Source organism: Momordica charantia (genome assembly GCF_013281855.1).
Source record: "Momordica charantia cultivar OHB3-1 chromosome 1 unlocalized genomic scaffold, Mcharantia_2.0 BLBB01000001.1, whole genome shotgun sequence".
NCBI lineage: Eukaryota > Viridiplantae > Streptophyta > Magnoliopsida > Cucurbitales > Cucurbitaceae > Momordica > Momordica charantia.
The window spans coordinates 720,033-736,792 of NW_028275157.1; the positions used below are offsets into that span (position 1 = coordinate 720,033).

Here is a 16,760-nt window from a genome sequence, read left to right on the forward strand (position 1 = left end):
CATATTAAATACTATAGATTAAAATTTTAATGTGAATTAGATTCATATTAAATACTATAGGTTATGAGGGATATGTATATTTGAATATGATTCAAATATTAATTAATTTAATTAAATTAAAATAGTGTTTAATTTAATTAATTATTTAATTTATTTATTAAATTATATATATATATATATATATATATATTTGTTAATTATGGTTTTTACCATAATTAACAAACCCACCACTTCCCAACATTTTTGCTGGGAAATGGTGAGGTGGAGAGTGGGAGGTCTCTCTTCCCTCATGCTTTTAAAACACATAAATCTCTGTGTTTTTGGTTGGTTGATTTTCCCCTGGCAAAAACCATATTGCATTTTAGATCTCTCTCTCATAATGTTGCAAATCAAGCAATTCCCTTTCATTTTCTTTCTAAGGAGGATTCCATAATCCGTTCTTGTTCCTTGAGACATAGCAAGGTTACTAAGTGGTGGTGTTCTATCATAAATTCGGGAACGTTTGTTCGTGCCAAGTCAAAATTCGGGTTCAAGGTAGAAGAATTCGCAACGGTCTTTAAATGTAAGTTATCTTCCTCCCATAAGGCTTAACCTTCGTTTAAGAATAGAATAGGTTCTATTTTTAAAATCGGTATTGTTCGTTTCTTAATCGAGTTGAATCACAAGCGATCAACCGCTTCTGTTGGGCATTTGATCCCTTCAGAGTAGGCGTCCATGAAGCTTAAGAGCTCGTGGCCTACCGTTACGTCAACCAGATGGTCGATTCATGGGAGAGGAAAGTTATCTTTTGGGCACGCCCTGTTTAAGTTAGTAAAATCTACGCACATCCTCCATTTTCGTTTGATTTTTTTACTAACACTACATTCGAGAGCCACGCAGGATAGTTAACTTCCTTGATATATTCAGCTTTCAAAAGTTTTTGAACTTCCTCTACAATAGTTGCGCTTCTTTCAGGGTTTACAGGTCTTCTTTTCTGTTTTACATGTCGCACAAAAGGATCTATATTAAGGCGGTTCACCATCACGCTGGGGTAGATCCCAGACATGTCTTCGTGCAACCTGGCGAATACATCGGAGTTGTTTCTCAAGAACTGGACGGGCTCTTCTTTTTCCGTGGCCCCCAGCTTCATGCCTATGCTCGCACATTTCTTTGGGCCGAGCAGTGGGACAAGCTCTTGGTCTTCTGCAGGTTCTCTGCAGTCTTGCTCGTCGAATGACATGGCTCATTTGAGCTTGGAGCCCCTAGTGATTGTGTTGCAAGTTGGTTTAAGGGCCACAACATAGCACTCCTCGAGGTCCTTTGCTCGCCTCGTATTGTCCCCAGTCCCTTGGGAGTTGGGTATTTCATCGCTTGGTGTACCGTAGATGGAACACCTTGTAGGTCATGGATGACACGTTGGCCGAATATTACGTTGTACGCTGACCTAGCTTCGACCACCACGAACTCCACCATCTTTGAGACTTGATGCTCTCCTTCTCCCAGAGTGATGAGGAGTTCTGTGTATCCTTCGGGCTTGACTGGTTCCCCTACAAAACTGATCGGCTGGGTGGGACTAAGTCAAAGTTGACTTCGCTCCCAACCCAGAGCAATTTAAGTAAAGAATGATAAAATGTTAGCTGAAGCACCTCCATCAACCAGTATTCGTCTAACTGTGACATGGTCGATCTGGGCTTCGATGACAAAGGCATCGTTGTGAGGGGTGTGTATACCCTTTAGATCTTCCTCTGAGAATGTGATATGGTGAGGGACGAGCTGCATGAAGCTTGCGCATACTTCCTGACGGGCTTCTCGGGCTAAGACCTTGCGTTTATTTCCTGTCTGGCCCCCACTTGGCCCTCCGAATATCATGTTGATCAAGGCAGGTTGTTCTGTGTGTTGCGGGGGAGATCAGGTCTTCTCCCTTTTTGTCCTTTCTCCTCTCGAACTGTCTGCCCCATTTCCTCCTCCATTAGGAGCTCGTCCTACGTGCTTCTTGAAATATCCCTTTTGGATGAGGCCTTTGATTTGCCTCTTCAGGTCGTAGCAATCGGAGATGTCGTGACCATGGTCTTTGTGGAAGTGGCAGAATTTTGATCTGTTGCGCTTCTCTGGATCTCGACACATGGGGATAGGCTCGGTGAGCAATTTGATCTTCTAATCTTGTATGTTAGTGAGGATCTCGGCTATCGGGATGTTCAAGGCCGTGAAGCGATCATACCGCTCAGGTCGGCTACACTTCTGATCCTGTTTTTGTCGGGAGTCGTGGTCGCGTTGTCGCTGACGTGGTGACTGTAGGGGATGTGAATCTCGGAGCAGAAGTAGTAGAACGCGTTCTTGAATTTCTTTTTAAATTTAAAACATAGAAGAATATAAAACAAGGAAAAATGTTTGATTTTACCTTTGAAGATTCTTCTTCACATGATCCCAATGAGACAACATCACTTGATCTTCCTTTCTGCGTCTCTCTGTCGAGAATCCACATTATGAGATCCAATTACAAAGGATTGAGAAGGTAAGAGAGTTGAGAGATTTCAAGCTTTTTGCATTCCTTTAGGGTTCAACTTACTATTATATTTATAGAGAGATAAAATCCTAAGACCATTAGGATATCTTATTCTTTTGGATATAAGATATCTTCTCCTGAATCTAGGGGAAATACCAAGGCCATCAGGATATCTTCTTCTTTTTAACAAATTAATTAAATCAATTAACAATTAATTATTAATTATTAATCTAATTATTAAATAATTAATTTTCTCAAAAAAATTTAATTAATTTAATTTAATTAAATAAGTAATTAACCATTAATTATTTAACTTTTAATTAAATATCACATATTTAATTAAAACTATAAATTTGATTCATATTCAAATGCATCTCTCTTGTATAACCTATAGTTTTAATATGAATCCAATTCATATTAATTATTTGAATTCTATTCAAATATTTCTCTCATAACGTATAGTTTAATTATTGAATATTTATTAAAAAATAAAAAATATATATAATGTATCATAATATACATTATATATATTCCCTGATATATAATTTGAAAATTTCAAATTCTCTCGAAATCTTGATCCTCATTTTACCCATTATGAGCTAGCAAGGGGACCTCATTGACCTACAGATCAGAAGCTCCAACGATACGAGATTAATTATTCAAACTCATTAATTGAGTCAATCAACATTCATTAACTACGGGTCACTCTACTAAAGACCTGCAGCTGCAGTCTTCTCACTGCAAAATATTTTCGTGTCCACGAGCGTACGACCATTAATGGCAAGTCAATCATTCACGAGTGCTCGTAACTCTAGCTGGGTCAAATTACCGTTTTACCCTTAAGTTACATCTTGCACTTTAAATACCGCTGATCTTCTAATGAACAACTCAATTATAGTCCAACCAATAACCGAAATTCCATATCAGGCTAGTGAGAGGGTGGGGATCCTTGTTCAAGTTCCGGAATCAACACTAAAGGGAACACTCATCTACTCCCTTAAAGTCAGGGAGGAGTGAATTCCATCTAGTGAAGTTATGTTTCCAGCTTCTACTTAGTCTCACCCCCAAAATGGTAGGAATATTGAGCCGGCGACTCGGGTCACTCTAACCCATACAAATCAAAGGACGAGCCTTAACAGGTAGGAGTCCATAACTCATTCAAGATTGAGATTGAGTTACCTGGCCATCCTATTGAAATATTAATCTATTAGGTAACGGTGTTACATTTAAAGATTAATTATTTCGCAGTCTGGTCTTATACAAACTCATTATATAGGATACCCCCAGTTGCATATCTCCACACTAATGACATGGATCAAGTCATTTGTAACTATTACAAAGTGGGTCGTATCCATAGTGTTACCAGGATAAGGTACCCAACCTTATCCATATATTACAGACCCTTTAGGTTACTACTAGAACATTATCCACCTATATATCGAATATATACTGTATATATATACAATGTATATATCAAATATATACGCTGTATATTAAATATATACTATGTATCTATTATATATTGTTCCAGTTACATGACATAATCTCGGATGTAGTTTATTGGATTTGGGTTAGTGCAATTCTCAGAGAAACATCAATAGTGTCTCGACCTCTTCTTTCTCGCGTTGGCCTGACCTTGCCTAGTAGATCTTCCTGTGATTGGATAAGTTTGCTAGCACACTCATTCAATGCTGGCTAGCTACTTAGAGTGTAGACTATCCTTACAGACCAACACGAGTTCTTCCAGCATGTTTTGTCCTCACTCACATGCTTCCTAGTAAAGCAACTAGGAGGTCACCCAGCCGAAGATTGCTCCAAGTCAAGCACGCCTAACTTTGGAGTTCTTATGATTGAGTTACCGAAAAGGAAGGTGCACCTTGTTAGTATAGGTAGTGACTATCAATTTTTGTAAGCCTTTCTTATTCTTCTATGATCTCAGGATCCCCTCTCATTCGGATGTGGTATCGGTTCATTCATGTACCCCTCCTCTCTACCCAGGCGTCACATGCCCACTAGTTTCCGCTTTGGTTTGTCCCCGAACCACATCGTACTGGGAGAGGTTCCGCTCTGATACCAAACTAACACGACCCACCCCAAAACACCACTAGTTCTAAAACAAGTCGCACTAACCACAGACCCCAACCAACTACATAGTCTATAGTCAAACTTCTTGTAACGCCTAGGCCCAAGATTCAGACCAAGATTGGGAATCTGGATTTGGCACTAATTGCCCCAGGATTCCCCTGCATTCCCCGCGACCTGGCCGCGACACCGTCTAGTTCGAAGCTTCTTAGAAGAGTGTAGACTATCCCTACAGACCAACACGAGTCCTTTCAGCATGCTTTGTCCTCACTCACATGCTTCCTAGTAAAGCAACTAGGAGGTCACTCAGCTGAAGATTGCTCCAAGTCAAGCACGCTTAACTTCCTCGTACTTTGAGTGATTATGATGGTATCTGGGTGATAGTGGGCAGATTGACTAAAACTGCTCGTTTTTTGCCGATTAAAATCACTTATACGCTTGATAAACTGGCTAAATTATATGTGGATGAGATAGTTAGTTTATATGGAACTCCTGTATCTATTATGTCTGATAGAGATACTAGGTTTACATCTAAGTTCTGGCCTAGTTTGCAGGAAGTCTTAGGTACTAAATTATATTTTAGTACAACTTTTCATCCTCAGACAGATGGGCAGTCAGAGGGAACGATCCAAACTTTAGAGGATACGTTACGAGCTTGTGTTTCATAGTTCAAGGGTAATTGAGATACTCATTTGCCTTTCATGGAATTTGCTTATACTAATAGTTATCATTCCAGTATAGAGATGGCACCGTTTGAAGCATTGTATGGCAGAAAATGTCGAACTCCAGTCTGTTGGGATGAAGTTGGAAAAAGAAAGTTAACGGGACCTGAGCTTGTTCAGATTAATACTAATAAGGTGAAAATAATTAGAGAAAATATGAAAATAGCACATGACAGACAGAAAAATTATGCTGATAAATGTCGGAAAGATCTTGAATTTTTAGTAGGTGATAAAGTTTTTCTGCGCTTATCACCTTAGAAAGGTGTTTTGAGATTTGGCAGGAAAGGGAAATTGAGCCCTAGATATATTGGTCCGTATGAGATTATTGAGTGTGTTGGGCCAGTAGCATATCGTCTAGCACTACCTATAGCTTTCCAGGATTCATGATGTGTTTCATGTTTCTATGTTACGTGAGTATGTACCTGATCCATCGCATATTCTCGAATAACAACCAGTGTAGTTAAGTGATAACTTGTCATATGAAAAGAAGCCGATGCAGATTTTAGACAGAAAAGAACAGGTGTTACGAAATAAGACTATTTCATTGGTTAAAGTCTTGTGGAGGAATCATGCAGTAGAAGAGGCAACCTGGGAAAGTGAGGATCAGATGCGTACCCAATACCCCCATCTATTTTCTTGATTGTTCTGATTGAATTTCGAGGACGGAATTCTCAAAAGGAGGTAATATTTTGTAAGGGCATTTCTGTAATTTTGAGATGAAAAAAAAAAGAGAAAATTCACTTTTGTGTAAAAAAAATTGGAAAAATGAGGTACATGTGTGTGATGTGTAAGTGAACACATGGCGAGGAGAAAAAAAAAGAAAAAGAAAGAAAAGAAAGGAAACGAAAGAAAAAAAAAGGATCCTTGGTAGTGTGTGAAATCGAAACAGAGGGGAAGAGGAATAAGCCAATGGTGATGAGCAAAGAATGAAGGGGAGAACTTTTAAATCAATTTCAGATTTGGGAACTAGAATCTGGTAAGTTTTGGGGATTTAAGCCAAGAATCTGTAGGATATAGAATGCCTAATAAGTTTAATTTGTGGGTTTTGTTAATCACAAATTTGTTTGAGGCTGTGAATGTTCTAGGATTTTAAGAAAATAATTGTGACCCTTGTCTGAGATGGTGAATGGCTTGTGCTAATGTAGGATTTGTGAATTCATTCCTTGAGTTATTTAAGAGGAGAAGGAATGTAATGTTAGCAAATGAAGGGGGTATGGACTGCTGTAGAAGGAAGGGTATGAAATTAGATATATGTTTTCTCACTGTGATGGCTGAAAAAAATGTATTTGTTTTGGATAGCATAATGAAGGTTTTTGTGGGGGTGAGGAAGAAGAAGATGAATGGGTTGAGGAAGAAGATGATGAATAGTTGTGGGGGAGAGAGAAATTGGTGTGTTAAATTAAATAAGGAAGAAAAACAATTTGTTGGGAAATTGTGCCAATTACGTGAGAAAGGGAATTTGAAAGGTAAAGAAAGTGAGCCAAACCGAGTATAGCTCAAGTGGTTAAGACACCTATCTCTGACAAAAAGGTCATGAGTTCGAACCCTACCCCCACATATTGTACTAAAAAAAAAAAAAGAATGGTAAAGAAAGTGAGATATTGGTTCCACTTGTAAAGACAAAGATGGGAAGAAAGATGATCGGGTTGTAGAGAGAGAATAAGGTTGTTGATTGGAGATTTAAATTGGGATTAACTATGTATTCAAACTTGTTAGTTATTATTTTAGGACAGACAGAAATTGGAGCAGCATACAATCTAAATTCACTATATTCGTAAGATTTGTGAGTGGTTGTTTTATTAAATGTTTTGGATATTATTATTGATTTGTGAGTGGTCATTTTACAAATGTTTTAGATATCTATTATTATAGAATTTCAAGAAAATATATATTACGTATGATTTATCATTCCTATTGAGAAATTGTGTTTGCTGAGAATTTAGAAATGTTTTCAGAATTTAGAAATGCTTTATGATTTAGAAAAATGTTTGAGAAAGTTATGAAATATTTTAGAAAGAGATTTTAGAAATGATTTGAGAAAGTTAGAAAAGTTCTTAGAAAGAAGGAAGAAAGAATTTTAAAACAGTTTGTGAGATTGATAATAGTTTTCAAACCACCATATTGTTATATCCAAGTAATTATTCGTATGCTATAAGAGTGTGTTTCTATAGTATACCAAGAAATAAAAGGTCTTTGGGAACATTTGACTCCACGCATTGAGAGAATTATTCTCTTCTGTATTGAGATTACTCTATCAGTAGACTAGAAATAGAATTATTCTACTGTGTCTATTGAGATTACTCTGCGCTAGTAGATCATAACATAATATGGACACATATGTAGTGTTGAGTTTTCTTAACCTGTTTTATGTTTGAAATAAGATATTTTACATGAATTTAGAAAGTGGTTTTTAGAAATTGTGTGTTAGTTACCAGTTATTACAAGAAACCTTACTGAGTTTTAGTTACTAAGTTTTATGAAGTTTTATGAGAAAGTTTATTAATTCAGTTTCATAATGTTCGTAAATATTGAGAATTTCAATTGTTTATTAAAGAAGGTTTACGAAATTATTCTGCCTCTCACTGAGTTTCCTAACTCAGTGTTTATCATTGTTTTCTCCACCAGGCTGTACCTGAATTTAAAAGAGATAGCCGACCAGTTTCTGCCTCTCAGCGTCTCAGAACTTGCATATCATTTTGTACGTACATTTAGAATGACTTATAATAGATTAGTTGCACCTTTTGTAATTGTTCAGCATGTTTAGAAGTCGTGGAAGAATAGCTATTTCTGAATTAAATTATGTTATACTTTGTGTTGTATATATTAGAGAATAATCTTAATTAGTTTTAGAAATTTAGAAAGAAGTTTGACTACGGACTATGTAGTTAGTTGGGGTATGTGGTTGGCGCGACTTGTTCTAGAACTAGTATGTCTTTTGAGGCGGGTCGTGTCAGTTTGATATCAAAGCGAAACCTCTCCCAGTACGACGTCGTTCGTGGATGAACCAAGGCAGAAACTAGTGGGCATGTGACGCCCGTGTAGGGAGGAATGGTACATGAATGAACCGATACCACATCCGAAATCATAGAAGAATGGTCAAAAAAGGCTTAAAATAATTGATAGTCACTACCTATACTAATAAGGTGCACCTTTCTTTTCGGTAACTCAATTGTAAGAACTCCAAAGTTAAGCGTGCTTGATGAGGGAATAACTTGTGTTGGTCGTCTCGTTCCGAGGTCGGTCATTTCCTCTTATAGTCAAAGCCCGATATTTCTGGGTTCGTCCCAGTGGCCTTCATTTTTCCTCTTCTGGGGTCACACTCTCGAGACTTCGAGCTTTGGGAGTCTGCCCGGGTTTTAGGTTTCCAACCTATCGGCAGCTTGGACACGCCGGTCAAGTCTTCAGATCTTTTGGCTCTCGGTTGCTTGATGTTTGGGAACCATCCATCATGGCTAGCGGTTGAGCGATCTGACAGACTTCGCGATGATAGCTGTAATTCCCACCAACGACGCCAACTGTTGACTCGAAAATCTACCAAGGCACGGGACGACCTGGGAGATTGGTCAGCACTAGAATTTGTCTTCTGGGGGTACCTGCAAAACGGGTAGGTCACTCCGACGCCCAAGTCAGTTTGAATCCGAGTTTAACATATCAGCTTCAGATAGATTTTGTACCTTGACTCGTTGAGTGGTGGAGTATTTGTAAGGCCATTGGGGTAGATAGCTGTCCCATCTGGGTATTTCCATGCTCGTGTCTGGCTTCTCTAAGCGACCTCGGGTCCACACGTTCGACCGGTCCTTACTCCGTCTTTAGCAAACGAGTCCCGACGTCTGGCTTATTTTCTAAGTATATGATGCCGACCTATTAGGTCGGCCTTCTCGAAATTATCAGAATAGGTCGGCCATGCATAGTAAGACCCCAAATTATTTCGTCAAACAGTCATACCTCTCGATCAATCACATCCATATTTTCATGTAACCACGACATTTCCACGAAACAAATCAACCTTTACAATCGTGCCCATAGTTATTTTGAACTTAGTTCAATTGTTAAAACTTCTATTAACAAATGAAAAGTCGTGAGTTCACGCCCAAAACCAAAACCGTGTACATGACAGTTCAAAAAGGGGAAACTCAAACAAGAGGTGCCTGAAGTTCACTGTGAAGATCCACGAAAACTTCACTCAGCCGTTCTTGGATCAATCCAGAAATCTGAGATTCTTTCATCCCACGCTGCCTGAGCTCTTCTGGAAACCAGCGATTAGGGTTTTTGTATCTTCAATTTTGATACATCTTCTTCTTCTTCTTCATGGTCGTATTAGCAGATTTATGACTCCCAAAGAATCAGTCTCACGAACCACTGCCGAACCCAGGTACCCAGTGGCTGAATTAACTCCTCCCCTTTTTTGTTTCTGCATTGCGATTATGATCGACCCCTGTTGATCCTGCAAACCAAATTAAAAGCTGCATCTGAATAATTAATTTTATAGAATTCATCACTTGGGGTTGCAATTGCACTCTAGGGCTGTCTAATCGCTCGATTTCAATCTCAATTTTGTTCTGCGGAAGCTCGTGGCTTAACAATGGGTGATTACCACTTCGTTTACAAGGACGTTGAAGGAGCCTCCACTCAGTGGGATGACATTCAGGCAAAGCTTGGAAACCTGCCTCCGAAGCCTGCTCCGTTCAAGCCCGCACCCTTCACCCCCGCCCAAGACGAGGCCTCCCTCCCCAAAGACAAGTCCTGGATCGACCAAAAGTCCCAGGAGGAGCTCGAACATCTCGAGGACGATCTCGATCTCGATGATGACAACTTTCTCCAAGAGTACAGGTTGCTTTTCTCTTCCTTCATTACTCTGTATGTTGGCTTGTTGCTCAATTTCATTGAGGGAAAGTAATTAAGTTAGTAAAATTTATTTTACTTGATGCCTAATTGGGTAGTTTGGTGGCTACAAGGAGATCGGATGACATTGACTACTTTGTTAATTGAAGGAGATCTTAATTTTTCTTTTCTATTTGTCAATTCTGCAAAATTTTATTTTCAATTAGCTTTTCACCATCTTGTTTAATACCTAATTTTTGTTCTTTATCCAATTTCTTACTGTAAGCTATATCCTTTGAACATCTGTAACAAAGAAAAAATCTACAACAAAATCTCTAAATTTGGTGCAACCTCATTCTCTGGATAGGAAAAGAAGGTTGGCGGAGATGAGAGAAGCAGTTAAAATCTCCAAATTTGGGTCAATAAATCCAATATCCGGCTCGGATTTTGTGCGAGAGGTTTCACAGGCTCCATCGGATGTTTGGGTTATAGTCATTCTTTACAAAGAAGGGTACCATCATCAAACACTCTGAACGCTTTTATTATTGTTCTTGCTTACTTTCTTGTGTTAATAATATTTTCTATGTTCATGTTATGCTATGATTTTGTCATAGAATTCAAGAATGCGATGTGCTGATGAATTGTTTGCAAGAACTGGCGACCAGATATCCAGCAACAAAATTTGTTAAAATAATATCCACAGATTGCATTCCCAACTACCCAGATTGTAATCTTCCTACTCTGTTGGTGTACAACAATGGTGCAGTGAAAGCAAATTACGTGGGACTGCGAAGTTTCGGAAGAAGATGCACGCCAGAAGGTATGTATAACTAAGCACGCCTCGTTTGCTTTATTTGTGCAAAAAAAGAAATTCTCTGCAACTTTTTTTGGAGTTGGTGAGTAAATAACATTGCAGTGATGTACAACAGATCTTTCACTGAGATGTGGTAGTACAAATTACAACACTTCTCATAATGGTTGCATTTGAAACCTGTGTTATATTGTTAAGTTATAAGAATTTATCGATTCAATCTATCTGAGTAATTCATCAATTCTAGTACGCTTTCTTGGTTGCTTTTGTGATTTGTAAAACACGTGTTATAAAGGAAGCTTTATGAATCATGATGGGATTGTCTAGGGATCAATAAGGGCTAATGTAAATAGTAAAGGGTTTAGAGGGAATGGGTTCAAACCATAATGGCCACCTACATAAGATCTAATATCCTATGAATTTCCTTGTCAACCAAATGTAGTAGGGTCAGGCGGTTGACCCGTAGTTAGTCGAAGTGCGTGCAACTAGCCCGGATACACGGATATCAAAAAAAAGAAAAAAAAAAACTTTACGAAGCTTGGTTGTAGAGAAATCAAAGGTTTTCTAACTCAACAATAATGACTTCTCTTCTGGTTGGAACTGAATGTCTCCAACTTCTAGCCTCTAAAATTACACCTTCAAATTGACGCATTATGTTCCCATGGTATATAAATATTTAACCGAGCGACGTTTTTATTAGAGATCTCTACCTGCAAGTGTTAGGCAGCCTTGACCGGTATGTGTTAACAGGGAAGCCTGAATGCTGTTCCAACAGGGAAGCCCGAAGGCTGTTCCGACGCTGTCAGGGGAGAGTCCAACCATCTCTCCTTTAATCAAACACCCCACTAATGTTTTTATTGCATAGTGTTCTATTTGATACTTTTAATAGAATATTTAGAGATGAAAAAATTTCTGAAACTACTCATCCAAGATGTTAAGCTTCTGGGATCTCGATATGCTGAAAATGATGATGTAAAATAATGTAAATATTGTTTAATCAACAAGTAAATCTATGTTTATGGTTTTCAGGCGTTGCATTAGTTCTTTGTCAAGCAGATCCGGTGCTTAACGATGGTAAGTCTGGAAATGATGGATCCCGAAAATCTGTGCTCGAAGGAGTATGCAGAAAGCTAATTGAGAAAGTGGTGACGGAGCATGAAGATGAGAACGACGATGGGGATTCTGAGTGATTAGATTTTCAAACCCTTGCTTTCTTCCTTGCTTTTCCTCTGCTTTAGTTGGAGCTTGAAAATCTTTGGTTGCCATAGTTTGCGGTTTTATCCATCAAATGTTTCATTATCTAGTGATGCTTATTTATGTTTGATCAAAAAAGGAAAAAAAAAAAAAAAGAAAGATGCTTATGTGATGTGTGATGCTAATGCTGACATTCTCAGAGTCTTGAATTTATTTGAACTTCAATTATTTTTGTATCTAAGAAGGCTCGAAGGAAATTTTAATCTCCATTTCTTCTAAAACTTCTCCAGAAAAGGGGAAAAAATCCACCCTAAATATATTGTTTCCCATTTTCAAAATGGTTTTTTTAGATATTAATACTATTTTATTTTTATTTTTGGGATAAATGAGTCAATGACTAGTCTGAGTTTGGAACCTTCGCAAATGGTGGAATATATAAATCATATACGTGATTAATCGGGCTTGTTACTAGCTTTTAATCTAAATTTATTCATTAAAAATTAAAATATAACAATAAGGTTAAATAAGTAATTTATTCTGAAATTCTGTAAAATTCAGCAAAATTGGATCATTTTGGAAAAAACGTGAGAGTGTCGGGAGGATTAAGCCTAAGATCTCGAAATTGGAGTGACGAAGTGACTAAATTATGTTTAAGAGACGACATAAGAGATTTTTATTTTAAGCAACATGACTGCATGTCGTCTCTTCGTCTCTTGAAGAGATACATATAATGTGACTTATGGCGACCACTACAATGTGACGGAACAGTCTTTGCGCTTCCCTCTTCGTCTCTGGTAAAGGGTATAGTGTATGCCCTAGTTTATTGTATTTCTATTTGATTGTACAACCAACTGTTGCTTTTTGCTTTTGTACACCCCACTAGAATTTAGTTCAAGTGGGAGTTTGTTGAGTTTTATATCCTAAACTTGTGGTTTGTAAACATAAAACAATATTCATTCAATAAAGTTATAATTGATGTTTCTCTTAGAATTGTATTAACCCAAATTCAATACCAAGGTGAATGGAGAAAGTATTTTTAGTAAGTGGGAGATAACAACACATCCTACGGTCTCCTCCATTGGTTTGCAACGTGAGGTTTCATACACGACTTATGTGTTGTCTTGGAGCGACCACCCCTACGGAAGATCTGTTGTATGGAATCAAAATCAACGCGAACTCAAGAAACGGATAAGGTCTCTTAGGTTTTGCATCAATATTTGTCATTCCCTGCGACAGGCTTATTGGAGCGGGTCTTTGGGGTCTAAAAATGGCAGGTCTCACTTACGAGAAATTGTTAAGTTAGTTAATAACTTCTTGACCAAACAAACGGTGACTAACTATTATAGGAATAAGAGCTATTCTGGTGTAATATTTAGTTGAGAATGTCTCAATTTAGTGAAGGAGTAGCTGCAAATCACTGAAGCATTGTCGCAAAAATAATCTTCATTAATAGGGTGCATTATTAATTTTTGCTAAAATTGATTGGATTTTAATGGGTAGTGCAAGTATCTAATATAGACTTGTTTCTATTTCAGCATGTCTACTTCTATTATTGCCATGCTTGCCGTCGAAAAACTTAACGGCGAAAATTACACACAATGGAAAACGAACCTTAACACGATACTCGTGGTAGATGATCTTAGGTTCGTCTTAACTGAGGAGTGTCCTCAGGCTCCCATGCCTAATGCAGTCCGAGCCAGTCGGGATGCCTATGACAGATGGATCAAGGCCAATGACAAGGCCAACGTCTACATCTTGGCAAGCATATCTGATGTGCTGGCCAAGAAGCATGAGAGGATAGTCACCGCAAGGGAGATCATGGACTCATTGCAGGACATGTTTGGACAACCGTCCATTCAAGCCCGGTACGATACCCTAAAGTTCATTTACAATTCTCGTATGAAAGGGGGAACATCAGTGCGAGAACATGTTCTCAATTTGATGGTCCACTTTAATTTGGCTTAAGTGAACGGTGCTGTCATAGATGGAGGGAGCCAGGTCAGCTTTATCTTGGAATCTCTTCCGAAGAGTTTCCTACAATTTTGTAGCAATGCTGTGATGAACAAGATGGAGTACAACCTTACCACACTTTTAAATGAGCTACATATTTTTCAATCCCTTATGAAAAATAAGGGACAAGAAGGGGAGACAAACGTTATCACCTCAAAACAATTCCATCGAGGTTCGACCTCAGGAAACCAAATTTGTACTTTCTTCTTCTGGAAGTAAGACTTTTAAAAATAAGAAGAATAGTGGTAAGGGGGTGAAAGCTAATCCTACTGCTGCTGCTGCTACCAAAAAGGGCAAGACCAAAGTTGTAGACAAAGGAAAATGTTTCCACTACAACGTGGATGGGCATTGTAAAAGAAACTGCCCGAAATACTTGGCCGAAAAGAAGAAAGCCAAAGAAGGTAAATATGATTTACTTGTTCTTGAAACTTGGTTAGTGGAGAATGATGGTTCTGCCTAGATACTGGATTCAGGGGCCACTAACCATGTTTGTTATTCTTTTCAGGGAATTAGTTCTTGGAGGCAGCTTGATGCTGGGGATATGACTCTCAAAGTCGGAATGGGAGATGTCGTCTCAGCAGTCGCAGTGGGAAACCTAAAGTTGTTTTTAGACAAGAATACATATATATTATTAGATAATGTGTATGTAGTCCCCAAAATAAAAGAGGAACGTAATTTCAATTTCTTGTCGACTCGAACAATGTTATGCTATTTTCTTTTCATTAAATGAAATGTTCATTTCACGAAATGGTGTTAACATTTCAGCAAAACTCGAAAACAACTTATATGTGTTAATACCAACCATAACTACAACAATTTTAGATACATAGTTGTTTAAAAATGCTAAAACTCAACACAAAAGGCAAAGAACTTCTCCAAAAGAAAATAACTATCTTTGGCACTTAAGATTAGGTCACATAAATCTCAATAGGATTGAGAGATTGATTAAGAGTGGACTTCTAAACGAGCTAGAAGATGACTCCTTACCTTTATGTGAATCTTGTCTTGAAGGCAATATGACTAAAAGACCTTTTTACTGGAAAAGGTTACAGAGTCAAAGAACCTTTAGAGCTCGTACATTCAGACCTTTGTGGTCTGATGAATGTTTAAGCCATGGGAGAGAATGAGTATTTCATCTCTTTCATAGATGATTATTCAAGGTATGGATATCTCTACCTAATGCAACATAAGTCTGAAGCATTTGAAAATTTTAAAGAGTACAAGACTGAAGTTGATGATCAATTAGGTAAGACGATAAAGACACTTCGATCTGATCGGGGTGGAGAGTATATGGACTTAAGATTCCAAGACTATATGATAGAACATGGAATTACATCCCAACTCTCAGCACTTGGTACGCCTCAACATAATGGTGTATTAGAAAGGAGAAATAGAACCCTGTTAGACATGATTCGACCTATAATGAGCTATGCTAAATTGCTTGCCTCGTTTTGGGGTTATGCAATAGAGACTGTAGTATACATTTTGAACACAGTTTCATCAAAAAGTGTTTCTGAAACACTTTTTGAACTATGGAGAGGACGTAAATCTAGTTTACGTCACTTTAGAATTTGAGGATGACTAGCACATGTATTAGTGACAAACCCGAAGAAACTGGAATCTCATTCAAAAGTGTGCCTATTCGTAGGTTACCCCAAGGAAACGAGAGGTGGACTCTTCTTCGATCCACAAGAAAACAAAATGTTTATATTGACAAACGCTACATTCTTGGAAGAAGACCACATTAGAGATCATAAACCACGAAGTAAGGTTGTGTTAAATGAGATTTTCGATGAAGCTACAAATACATCAACAAGAGTTGTTGATTGCGCTAGTACATCACGTTAGTCACATCCATCTCAAGAGTTGAGAGTGCCTCCACGTAGTGGGAGGGTTGTGTCACAACCGGATCGTTACGTGGGTTTAACAGAAACCCAGGTCATACCTGATGATGGCGTTGAGGATCCATTGACATACAAGAAGGCAATGGAAGATGTTAATAAGGACAAATGGGTCAAAGCTATAAACCTTGAAATGGAGTCTATGTACTTCAATTTTGTCTGGGACCTTGTAGATCAACCTGATGGGGTCAAACCTATAGGTTGTAAGTGGATCTACATGAGAAAACGAGACGTCGAAGGAAAGGTACAGACCTTTAAGGCTAGACTCGTGGCAAAGGGTTACACCCAAAGGGAAGGGTGGACTACGAGGAAACCTTCTCCCCGGTTGCTATGCTAAAGTCTATAAGAATACTCTTGTCCATTGCTAGGGGTGAGCATCGATCGGTCGGGGTCGGTTTTTGGCCGACCTCGACGCCGGAAACCGATGTAGTCGGTCTCCGCTGGTCGAATTTTTTTAAAAATCTTTCTGTACAAACCGACCACTTAACAGACTGATCGATCGGTCGATTTGGTTGGTTTGGTCGGTTTCCAATAGATATTAAACTCGAAAGAGGAGCAGTTCTGAATAAGCGTTGGTGTGATTGAAATGTAGAGATCATAGAGGCAAGAAAGAGAAGAAATGGGAGAGGGGAAGATGATGGAGGAAGGAGGAAAAGAGAATGATGAAAGAAAGAAAGAAATGTGGAGACTGGAGAGAGAAACAGAAAGGAGAAGAAGATGAACGGAGGGAGAGAGAA

The 16,760-nt window shown here is 38.3% G+C and overlaps 1 protein-coding gene and 1 non-coding gene across 4 annotated transcripts; one reads left to right on the plus strand and one right to left on the minus strand.

Annotated features, from left to right (window-relative positions):
• The first annotated feature begins 9,373 nt into the window (after positions 1–9,373).
• LOC111017825 (uncharacterized) lies at positions 9,374–12,379 on the plus strand. 3 transcript variants are annotated; one of them, XM_022293706.2, is made up of 5 exons: positions 9,374–9,658; positions 9,776–10,116; positions 10,475–10,618; positions 10,722–10,927; positions 11,948–12,379. In XM_022293706.2, the coding sequence occupies exons 2-5, from the start codon at positions 9,869–9,871 to the stop codon at positions 12,106–12,108; spliced, it is 759 nt and encodes a 252-aa protein (XP_022149398.1). In that variant the 5' UTR covers positions 9,374–9,658; positions 9,776–9,868; the 3' UTR covers positions 12,109–12,379. The 3 variants fall into 3 exon arrangements, with proteins under 3 accessions (XP_022149398.1, XP_022149399.1, XP_022149400.1); XM_022293707.2 differs by having other exon boundaries at positions 9,809–10,116; XM_022293708.2 differs by having other exon boundaries at positions 9,855–10,116.
• Positions 11,676–11,759, minus strand: LOC148213046 (U6atac minor spliceosomal RNA). Its single transcript, XR_015793105.1, has one exon. It is a non-coding gene; the product is annotated as a U6atac minor spliceosomal RNA (small nuclear RNA).
• Positions 12,380–16,760: the final 4,381 nt, after the last annotated feature.

Excerpts from the sequence above, each read along its gene's own strand:
- LOC111017825 (XM_022293706.2), top strand. The coding sequence starts at position 9,869 with ATGGGTGATTACCACTTCGTTTACAAGGACGTTGAAGGAGCCTCCACT. Across the intron at positions 10,117-10,474 it reads AACTTTCTCCAAGAGTACAG|GAAAAGAAGGTTGGCGGAGA; the intron begins GTTGCTTTTCTC and ends TTCTCTGGATAG. Across the intron at positions 10,619-10,721 it reads GTCATTCTTTACAAAGAAGG|AATTCAAGAATGCGATGTGC; the intron begins GTACCATCATCA and ends ATTTTGTCATAG.